General features: G+C 56.6%; 1 protein-coding gene across 2 annotated transcripts in view; it reads right to left on the reverse strand.

Annotated features, from left to right (window-relative positions):
• UNC5B (unc-5 netrin receptor B) overlaps window positions 1-9,742 on the reverse strand; it is an 81,438-nt gene extending 71,696 nt beyond the window's left edge. For both annotated transcript variants that reach the window (XM_059170003.1, XM_059170002.1), the window contains exon 1: window positions 9,199-9,742. In XM_059170003.1, the coding sequence (XP_059025986.1) occupies window positions 9,199-9,277 (79 nt within the window). In that variant the 5' untranslated portion in view covers window positions 9,278-9,742. The remainder of the gene's footprint in view (window positions 1-9,198) is intronic.
• Between the last annotated feature and the right edge of the window lie 1,762 nt (window positions 9,743-11,504).

Consider the following 11,504-nt stretch of genomic DNA (forward strand, 5'->3'; position numbering starts at 1 on the left):
GGATTGCAGGCTCCTGGGTGATCTCAGTAGCTGTTCTTCCCAGACCTTGGTGATGCCTCCTGGTACCCACCAGCCCTAGGTGAGCCCCAGGGACCAGAGCAGGCAGGCAGCCTCCCTCTTCCTGTCCATCTCCCTGGCTCTCCAGTCAACCCGGAAGCGGCCCCTCTCTGTCTCCTTGTTCTCCTGCCCAGAGATGGCCACAGAGAAAAAGCAAGGCACAGCCCCAGCCAGGGGTCAGCCAGATCAGGGTGGGGGAGGGGCAGGAAGGAGGGAAGGCAATAGAAGTCAAGAGAACCTTCTCTGTGCCAGGATCACATATGGCACCTCACGGCAAAGCACTGCCCAGTGAAGGGGGCAGGTCACCTCCCAGGTTGGGATGTGTGGGGCACTCAATGAGTGAGTGCTTTTAATCCCAAATGGCTCTTTCCAATGTACCAAGGGACCCCCGGCGCCAGCATTCATCCTCTACCGGATGATCAGGTACAAGTCAGTGCTGAATTAGCAATTTGTCTCCTGGGTGGGTGAGCCAGATGCTCCCAGCCCCAGCCCCTCACAAACATAACCCCCATTAGGATGCCCTCTCTGCCTCCCCAAACTCTGCTCATCCTTTGAAGGCCAAGCAACATGCTGCCTTCTACAGGAAGCCCTCTCTGACCAGCCCCACAGGCCCACAGGAGGCTTCTCTCAACAGCCTCAGTGCTTCCTGCTATACCATGTAACACGTGGCATCAGTAGAAATCATGCTGAGGACGGTGAATGCTACGAGTACCTGAGGACGTGCCACACTCTTGTGTATATTACCTCATTCTTCCCTATAGCAATCGGATGCAAGCGGCATTATCAGCAGTCCCATGTTACAAATGAGAAAACAGAAGCTCAGAGAGGGTAGGCAACTAGGCTACGTAGCCAGATGGGGCCCCAGCCAGGATTTGGCCCACATGGTCCGACAGCACCGCCTGCCCTCTGAGCACCGTACTGGATCCCTCCCGGGCCACCTGGAGAAAGCTCCTCCCCGCCACACAGTCTTCCTCACTCTCGCATCCCAGCAGCATGCACCAGGCACAGGGCTTGCCTGGGCCCCAAGAAGCAACCCGAGTCAGTTCAAGGGTTAGGCCTCTGCGCTGTCCCCCTTCGACTACAGAGACCAGGGCTAGCTCAGATTGAAAGAACATATGCACGTGCACTGAGTTCCAGGGCATGGGCTGGTGTCCCACCAGGATGTGGGGACAGGATCCTTCCTTCCCCACCCATGAGATTAGCCACCCTCCACCCGTACAAAATGAAATGGTGAAGGTCTTGCTAGCTCTGAAAGTGTATTTCCCCATCCCCTCCACAGCGCCCTCCCCCAGTCTTGGTGGGGGAGGGGAGTAAGTGCCTTGTCTCCAGAAGACCAGGCTTCCTATGCCAGTGGGGTCCTTCTCTGCCCCTGGGCCCTGCTTGGCATCTGGGGCTCTTGGCCTCTGAGGCAGAAGACGCTTATAGAGCAGGAAAATGGGACTGAAGTCCCAAGGGGTGATTTATGGCTTCAGAGAGAAAGACCCCGGGCCACATAATGTTCACAAGGGCATTCCAGTCGATATATTGACTTCCTAGAGGGGCCTCTGTAAACACAAGTGGTTCTGGGCCTCAGCTACTACCTTTCTCTCGCTGGCTGCGGGGGCCTCTGGAGAGGGAACTAGACAAAAACAAACAAGCAAACAAAAAATAACCCCAAACACCCAGAAATAAACCCCAAGGCCCCCAAAGGTCATCCTTATACCTTTCCCCACCCCAAACTTCCAGAAGGGGAGACTAACCAGGACCCAGAGAGGAAAAGGCAGTTGTCAGCAAATACTAGAGTCTCCTAACTCCTGGGCCAGGAGCCGCGGGGCCTTCAGGCCCGGAGCCTCCCTCCTCTCTCCTCCCCTCCTGCCCCTCGAGGAAGCCAACTCTGGCATCACAGGGCCATCTCCATGCCAGGGCTTTATCATAATCAGGTCATGTGCTCCTTAGAACAACCCCACGAGGATGGCGTTACTACCCCTACTCTACAGATGAGGCAAGTGAGGCATGGCACAGTTAGGTGAGCGGTCAAGGCCAGAGTTAGGAGGTGGTAATGCTGGAAGGCTATGTTAACCTGCTTGAAATCCCAGTCGGCCCTGCTGCACACCCTCCATGCCTGCAGCTGAGGCCTTGGAGAGGGGCCTCTGTGAGGAGGGGTGGTAGAGGAGGACTGCGGGCTCCTATAGGGGGTAATGACAAACAAACTGTCCCCCTCGGATTGGCTCGCAGAAGCTGCTGGGCATTCTGTCCTTCCCTCTGTGTCCACTCTGGTGCAGGCATGGCAGAAGACACAACAGGACACCATTCCATGCTTCCGCCGACAGCGTAATGCCTACTAGTGTGTGAAAAGTATTTTCTGGGCTCACTCCATCTTCAAGAGCCACAAGGAAAGAATCAGAGAATAAGATAGCTTTTCCTCTCCAGCTTCCACCCAGGTCCCAGCCTGTAGTCAGAGGTAGTGGGGGGCCAGTTCCCCAAGATGCACCCCTTCAGATGAGTCTGAGAGCCCCAGGAGTAGAAACGTGACCAAGGGCTGCCTCACCAAGGACTGGACTTGCCCAGGTTGGTGGCTGAGCAGAGGCCAACAGGGCCCATTTTCTGAGAGTGGAGGAGGCCTGGGGCCAGGCATCCCTGCCCAGATACCCTCAGCTAGCTAACCCAGCCCTGTCTTTTCAGGGCAGGCTCTTAGAAACACCTGAAAAAGAGAGAGTCAAAGTCTGGCTCCCATCACCCCTTCCAGGAAGCCCCAAGGCTAAGAAAGCTCACTCTTGGCTGTGTTCCCCCACACATACAGATACTTCCCTCACTTGGCATCTGAGACTCTCCAAAGGTCATCCCAGTTTTAGAGTGGACATCAGCATCCAGCCTAGTGACCACCTTGAGGGTTAGGGCCAAGTCTGCTCTGGTGCTGACTGGGTCCCAGGTCAGCTTCCTAAACCTCCTCTCTGGTGGGGTTCTTTTTTTTTTTTTTAATTTTATTTATTTGTCATAGAGAGAGAAGCGAGAGCAAGCACAGGCAGACAGAGTGGCAGGCAGAGCCAGAGGGAGAAGCAGGCTCCCCGCCAAGCAAGGAGCCCGATGTGGGACTCGATCCCACGACGCTGGGATCATGACCTGAGCCGAAGGCAGCCGCTTAACCAACTGAGCCACCCAGGCGTCCCTCTGGTGGGGTTCTTATAAGGACCAAGTGAGGTCCCATCTATCAGAGGGTTTTACAAACCAAGGCAGTATGCACCAGCAGTGGGGCTGGCACTTTCCTATATCTCCCTGGTCCACACTGGCACATCTTTTATCCTAGTGCTAAGGATGGGAGACAGTGTAGGCAGAGGTGGGAAAGCAGAGGGATTCTTGGTGAGCAAGGAAGTGGTTATAAGCATAGTGGAGTAGGGCTCTTGTGTGTGTCCATGTGCACACGTGTCCACTTTCAATCGCTTCCACTGAGAGTCCCAGCCCCACCCATGCCTGCTTACTTTGCTTTCCATGAGAGATGCCACTTGCTCAAGCTCCACCTGCATCTTCTCTAGCAAATTCCAGAGGAGACCCCATTGCCTCTAGAGGGCTGCATCAAGAACCTGACCCAGGTCGGAGAGCTGATTTCCAAACCCTCAGTGCCGCTGCTGTTCTTGGTAAGCTGGAGGACAGCTGCAGGTGACCCAAGGACCCAGACCCTTGTCCTGGGGAACCATCAGTCGAGCTCCTGGATTGGCTTTAGGACCTATCTATGGCTGACCTTACTCCTTCTGGGGCAGCAGGACCTACCTATCCTATCTGCCCTCGGGGGAGGTGGAGGCACGACCACAAGGACACCTGGCCTCTGCCCTCCCAACTCCAGAACCCAGCACCTGGACCAAATCCTGCCCACAACTCCCAGTGCGGAGCAAAGTAAGGTCTCCTTAGTGCTGAAGGGCAGATGGCCTGGGTCCCATCCAGAAGAGACAGCCCCAACAGAATACAATGGATGAAGCGTCTCATGCCTGGTGGTGACTCACTGTCCCCATGCCACACATACCTATTTATACACAAACACACCACAGCTGTGCCCATATGCACATGCACACACCCCCGCACACCCAAACACACGTAGCCATCTACCTCACACATAGCCATTATACAAAAGGCACAACCCTTGCGACATACCTATTCACTGTCCTGCACCTTCACCCCCTAGCCTAACACGCCAGTGCAACACCACACCTACCATCACAGCCCACCCCCTTAATACACATTCTCACCACCCACCCCTTCTGCCCAGCAACAGGCATACTCCTTAATACACACTTTCACACCCATAGCCTGCCTTCCCCAAGAACCCGGCCACACGGCGCGGGGAAAGTTGTGAGGTGCGGGGGCGGGGGCGGGGGGCAGCCTGTTCTGGGAGGTGAGGACGGAGGTGTGGAGGCTGGGAGCCACGGGGTTGGTGCTCCCAGGGAACTCTGCAGAGTAGGGGAGGGGATGCAGGGAGAGAGGGAGGAGAAGAGCTGGGCGCCGAGGAGGGCAGTGGGGAGGAGAGAGGGGGTGCAGGGGGCCGCAGGGAGGAGGAGCAGGGGCACGCAGACAGCCGCCCCAGGTAAGCGCTCATCACTGTGGGGCCGTGAGGCTGGCGAGGGTCAGTTCGGGTGCTCCCCGCACCCGACAGCTTTCGGAGAGAAGGGACGGGTAACAAAAGGGGTGAGGGAGCGGGGACGCGGCCGATTTGTGCGCGCACTTCAGTCAGTGTTTTTGCGGCCATTAGCGAGGAAAAAAAGCCACCGCTGGGAGAGGAAGGGGCACTGCGAGACCCGCCCGGTGGGGGCGCAGCGGCAGCGAAGGCAGGGGGCCAAGTGCCAATGCCGCGCGCCCGCCCAGCTAACAGCCGGCACCCCAGGCCAGCTGCGGGACGCCCAGCTCCCCAAAGTGAATGTCTGGGTCCGGACACATCCCCCCCAGGCGGCCGGGCCCATGGGGGGGGCGGGAGGGGCGCGCCAGCCCCAACTCGGGAAGCAAATCAAAGGGGGCCTTGCACCGATTCCCTCCACCTTCTCCTCGTATTATTCTAGTTACGGTATTGTAAACTTCCCTTTAAAAAAATAAAGACAAGAAGCAGAAAAGCCCAGAAGGCACTTGTTTGGTTTCATTTTGCCTTCACAGCTTTAATGACTCCATTTGTGGAAGCTGTTGAGGAAACTGGTGAGGAGGAGAAGGAAGAGGAGGCCAGGAGAGGCACAGGCTGTGGCCTAGGATGCCCTGCTCCCCTCCCTTCTCCCCAGGGGAGCCACCCAACCAAGGGGACAGGGTCTCTCTGCTCCGCAGTCCCAGTCCCAACTGGTGACCCCGTCTCTCTCCCTTCCCTGCAGGCATCAGGTGGGCTCCAAGGTGTCTCCTTGGCACTCTAACCCCAGGGTTCAGGATCAAAAGAACATGCTTTGGGGGGGGGGGTGCTCCAGGAATCATCAATCTTACTCTCTTGGAAGGAGGGGGTCCTTCTCTACCCTCATCCTCAAAATCCTAGGCAGTCCACACCCTCCTTAGAAGACAGTGGTGAGGAGGGGAAGGGGAGAGAGGAAGATCTCTTCTTAGGCCTGACAGCCAGAAACTCAACAACAACACAGGTGAGGAGATGGGCTACCCAAAGCTTCAAAATAAAAAGTAAAAATACATTCTGCTCCATCTACACGTATGAAGGCAGACCTTTAAAAAGTGTAGATCCAGGTAGTTCTGCAGCCCAAGGGAGCTTGGCTTGTGGTTTATCTCACCTGGGGCAGATCAGGACCAGGTGTGGAGCCAACCTTTGGGCAGTTGGCCAGTCCCGGCCCTGACCTCTGACCTCTGTGGCTGGGCCCTGTTCCACCTGTCTGGGGTCCTGGTTCCTGACTCCACCTCTTCCCCCCATCCTGCTACAAGTCCCAGTCTGACCTAACTACCAAACAAACCTTATCTTTAGCTGCCTGCTTTCCCTCAGGGCCTCTGTTGGGCAGCTCAGTACCAGACCCCCGCTGGCCAGTCAGCAGCCCAGCAGTATTGAAAGGAGTCAGAAGCAGCCCGAGGTTTGCAAGGCCTGAGTTCAGATCCCAGATCTATCCCTGCGTCCCCGTGTAACCCCCATGCATGTCAGGGCCTGTCCCAAAGCTTCAGCAGTTAAATAAAGGGGTTGGAAAAAGGGAATTGTTTTGTCCTCTGGAATTCCCAGTTGGGGGTGGGGTGGGAGTGGAGGAAGGAGAGAAATTACCTCTGAAATTTCTCCCCTGTAGTGATACTTTGACTTTAATGAGAAAGCACATTAAGACACTCTTGATTTTCCATTTGTTTGAGATGGGTGTTTGCTCTAGTCTCCCTCTGGAGACTCTGATGGGCCACCATCTGACACCTACACCCACACACATGCATACCCACACACCTGCACACACCTGCACACACAGCAGAGACACCGGGAAAACTCTGGTTTTAATTACATCTTAAAAAGAAGTGTTATCACGATACCGCGATCCCTTCTCAACCATCCCAGTCAGAGGCCAAGGCAAGACTCTTTAAAAACTCCAGGAAAGGCTAAGGGGTGGGGTGAGAGGAGATCCTCAGGGCTGACCCAGGCTGTTGAAGTGGCCTCTGATGGCCAGTCACTTGCTGACACCTCCTTCTAAGGGTTTGGGGTTTTATGGTTCTAGATTTTGATTTTTCCATCATCAAACTTTAGGGGGCTTAAAAATCCTCAAGGCTGTAAAGGGGGCTCACCCCCATATCTACCAGGGAAGAGGCTGAGATAAAAGAGACAGAAGTGCCTGCCACTTGATCCGAGGAGAGCCTGCACACCCCCCAGAAGGGGTCCCCCTCTATGGAGGAGACAGCCTTGTCTCCCTCAGCTTTACAGAAGCCTCAAGGCGGAGGTGGATAGGGTCACGAGCAGGAGTCCAGGGTGACCTGAACCAGCCTGGCTGTTAGAGAGGAGCAGCCCCGCGTGCAAGTCCGCATCTGTAGTCAAGTGAAGGCGAGATTTGAGGAAAGTCAACACCCTGGCCTTGGTTTTCCCCATCCGTGAAATGGGGAAAAGACCAAGAACCAAATTACCAGACCCAAAGAACGTTCTGAAAGATGTTCTGTGCCTGTGGCATTCGAGAGACAGGCTGCGTTGGAGGAAAGGGCATGCTCTCCCTCCTGAAGGCACATTTCTAAGGGCTTCACATTCTGGGCAGAAGGAAGACTGCACAGCGACCCCACCACTTGGTCCCTCTCTAGGCTGGTGGGCAGGCAGCCCCTGCCGTGCTAAGTAATGAGCACAGTTCCAACACTGGTTCTGCTCACTAGTTAGAAATCAAAGCCCGGTATTAGAGGCCATTTCTGGCTGGGCTCCATTTGTGCCCAAATCCATCAAAGCCCTGGGCCTGGGGTTTCCTCTGGGGAAGGTGGGGGCTGGAAGCTTTGTTAAGCAGGAAAGGCAGGCCACTCCCCAGCTGAACCCGGCTCTGGGAGAACTCTAGGCCAACCAGTCTTGTCTTTTTCCTGCCCAGCAGAGGCCCACCCCCTACCCTCAGTAACCTCAGTATTTATTCCTGATCTCATTGCCAGGCTAGTTCTAAAACAGTTTCCCCAAGTTTCCCTTTACAGAGACTTCACCCTACCCTTAAATCACCACCCCCCCAACACCCTCAAACCAGAAACCAACACCCCAGCCCAGCAACTCCCACATTCAACTGCACTCTTTAAAACAGGTTGGTCATTCAGCAGCTTGCCCCCTCCCCCATCATTACCTTCCAACTTCAAAACGCTGCTTTAAATACCAGAGTCTGCCCAAATCGTAATTAACTTGGATCAAATGATTGTGTCGTAACTTTACAACAGAGGTCTGGGGCGGGGGGGGAGGGGGGGGAGTGGAGGCTGTGCGAAAACCAAGCCCTCGCTCCTAGGCCGTGGGAATCATTAATTCCAGAATGAGGAATCTTGGGCTATTGGGGTGTACGTGGGGCGCGGGGGGGGGCAGGGGCTGATGCCAACATCCCCGCGGAAGGTGGCGGGGGAGGGCTGCGTCACCTCGTCTACTTTCTGCGCCAGCTTTCCTGCCCCATTCTCAGCCTCAACTCCGAGGACTCCGTGCAGGACGCCCCCCTCCGCACCCCACTTTGCCCCGTCCCGGGAGCCCAGGTGTCCAGCGGCCGCAGCCAGCCCGACTACTTGGGTTCCGGTACCAAAGAGATGCTGGCTCGCCTAGAAACGCAGTCCAGTCAGCGATGCGGGGCCCAGCAACAGACAAGAGAGAGGTGTACACAACCAGGGCGAGGGGGTGGTGGTGGTGGTGGTGGCGGTGATGGGGACTTTATTTTAGGAGCCCACCAATCCCCTTAAGGCATCTTGCAGACCCAGAGTAGGCAAGCGCATCTCGTCCGCTCCCCGGACGGGGGAGAATGTCAGTGACCCATTTAAAAGGAAACTTGGCAGGATCACTATGTACTCCCCCCCCCCCACCCAACACACATACACACACACACACACACACACACACCAAACCCCAGAAAAAATCCTTCTAGACCTGCGGATCCTGCGGTCGCGGGGAAAGCTGTATGAGCAGTATTCAGCCCTTCCCCCTTCTATAGCCAAATCTCATCAAGCCGGCCTCCCCTGGCTAGCAGAGCGGACCCGCGCTTCCCCTGCTCCGCAGGTCTCTTGCTCCTTCCCGTCTGCGGATTCGGGGGAGGGGGGTTGTGCAGCGCGTAGGAGCTTGGAAGAGCCGGGAACCAGGACTAGGAAGTTGCCGGCGAAAGGCAAGCAAGCGCACACCTGGCCCGAGCAGCAATAGTCTTTTCCTTTTTTTTTTTTTTTTTTTTTTTTTTTTTTTTTTTTTTTTTTGCTGCCACGGTGCGCCGGGAGCCCGGGGTCCCTGGAGCCAGTCCTCCGGGAGGAGCAGACCCAGATTCGGAAACCCATTCCAAGGAAAAGAAGCGATCCCTTCTAGGAGAGGGGCAGGGGCAGGGGCGGAGCAAGAAGCTTACTCTGAACCACCTGGACTGCGCCCCCCGGAGAGGAGGCTGCGCCTTCTCTCACTTTGGTGGGGCGGAGAAATCTACCTTTTAACTTGGGTGCCCTTGCGCTTTCCAAGTACCCACCGACGTGGTGATGGACCACTTCAACTTCGGAAAGACTGGGGCGCAAAGGTCCCCTAAACACCCGCCCCCATGCCCGATCGTTCCCTACCTGCTTGGCTCAGCCTCGCGTCCCAGCAGAGCAGCAGCGCCAGCAGCAGCGCACCCCGCGCTCCGCTCCGGGCCCACATGCTCCCGCGGCCAGGCTCGGGCGCCTCTCCCCCGGGGCTCTCTCCCTGGCCCCAGCCTCGCCGCCGCCGTCTCCTCCGCCGCCGCCTCCTCCTCGCCGTCCTCCCCGGCGCCCGGCCGCGCCAGCCCGTGCCCTCCGTGGGGGCAGCGGCAGCCAACGCTGCGCAGAGGGCTGCCCGGCGCTAGGAGCGCAGTGGGTGCCCAGAGCCCGCTCTCCAGCCAGCTCCGGCGCGCCCCTCTCTGCGCTCCTCAGGTTCTGGGGCTCCGAGCGCTCCCCGGGTTCCCGCGCCCTGGCTTCGAACTTTCGCGACGGAGGGTTAGTGCACTCAGCGGCCCTCGCAGCGACCGGCACCGCCCCGTCACAACCCCGGCGCGTGCCTCTCTGCACCCGGTCGCTGCCCGGGGCCCACGCGCCCTCTCCGGCCCCCGCCGCCTGCCACAATGCCGAGCGCTGTCGCTCGCTCGCCCTAGTCAGTCCGCGAACGGAGGGGGACGGCGCGCGGCCGGGGCGGGGCCTGGGCGGGCAAGGGCGGGGCCGGCAGGGGGCCCCCGGAGGGGGGAAACCGACGGCCACCTGGGCGCCGCCTCTGCTAGAGCGCGTTGCGGGTGGGGGGGGGGCTTTCAGGGGGGGTCTTCGCCAGACGCTGGGCCTGGCGTCTTGGAAAACCCGGCCACTGGAGCAAAGCTGGAAGCGGAGTCTGCCCAGTTTTCTTTTCCAAAAATTAAGGAAACATATCTACGCTCTCCTTTGGCTTGGCGGTGTCAGCTTTCTCATCTGATTAAGTTGTGGACCCTCACTTTTGGCTCCCTTGGTCTGTACTGCGTCCTATGCCTTCAACCTGTGGAGGTGTTTCCAAAAAAGACTCCCTGAATGGGAAAAATCTCAAACACTCAATTCCTTTTAGGCTGGGGCTTACAGCTATGTGAAGGTGGGCACAGATTGGGATCGTCCTGGGTGGCTCTACTTGTCTGTATGACCTTAGGCAGAACTATTTTCCAGACCCCCCTAAACCTCCTGTAACACTTTCAGTACTAGTGTTAAAAACGTGCCCTCCAAAGGACAGGAGGTCAGAGGGGAGAGGTACAGCCATTGGGCTCTGCTCCTCACCTTCTGTGTGACCTTGAGCAAGTTACTTAACCATTCTGACGCTCTCTTCATCATCGTCTAAAATAGAGAAAAATTAAAATTATCTCATAAGGGGGTGTAGAGTTGAATGAAAAAAGTATGTATGGAAACTGCATAAACGTCAGTAATGTCTCTTTCCAAGATCTCGCCTCCCTGCCAGTCTGATTTGGGGGGTAAAGTCCCGGCCACCCAAGGGTGGGCCAAAAGACATCTGGAAAGTTTGAGGGACGGTAGTGTCTTGAGATTTAAACACAGAGGTGTCAGGAGGGGTCAGCCTGCTACACTGGCAAAGCCCTGTGCCCCAGGAAAGGGGTTAAGTACTTTGTAAGGATTATCTGAGTTAGTCCTCACAACAACTCTGAGTTACACCAATTGTATCCTCATTTTATAGATGATGGAATGGAAGCACAGAGATGTAAAGTCATTTGCTCAAGATAACCCGGCTTTGCAAGAATGAGTGATTGAAGGGGGAAGGGGAGATGGCACTGGAAAGAAAGTCTCTGAGCTGGGGCACATCTACCCCAGCCCTCCTCTGGGACTGGACTTGGCAGCTGGCAGTTACGCCTCTTCCCTATTGCTCTGATCTGTTCTCTACTTGGGATTTTTCTGGAGCTGAGATCTAGAATCGATCCTCAAATACAAGTGCAGTGGGGGTGAAAGCAGTCAGAGGTTATTCCGTCCAGGCCTGTGGGGATGGGCTGGAATAGGGTAGAGTGTCCTCAGGGATGCTTCCTAGACTGGAGGAGGACTTGTGGACCAGACCCTGCAGGCTGGAAGGGGACCTGGTGGGGACAGAGAAGCAGTAAGTACTGCCCAATATCCTCTGCCCCACACACTCCTGCACTGATTGGGGTCTGGAGCATCTGGGCCCGGGGTGCCTGTCCTCAGCCACCTGCCCACCCCCACCCTGGGTATTCCCAGATCAGGAGGCTGGATGTGGGTGGAGCAGGACTCCCTGCAAAGAACTCTGGCCAACTGAGAAAGGTCCCTATGGACAAAGGTAGTTGGGTTATTTTTAGCTTGGCCCAGGACAGCCCCAGCAAGGGCAGTAGATAAGAGTCAACAGCTCATCACACCAAGCCAACCCCACGCACCCACACAAC

Source organism: Mustela lutreola, chromosome 4 (assembly GCF_030435805.1).
Source record: "Mustela lutreola isolate mMusLut2 chromosome 4, mMusLut2.pri, whole genome shotgun sequence".
Lineage (NCBI taxonomy): Eukaryota > Metazoa > Chordata > Mammalia > Carnivora > Mustelidae > Mustela > Mustela lutreola.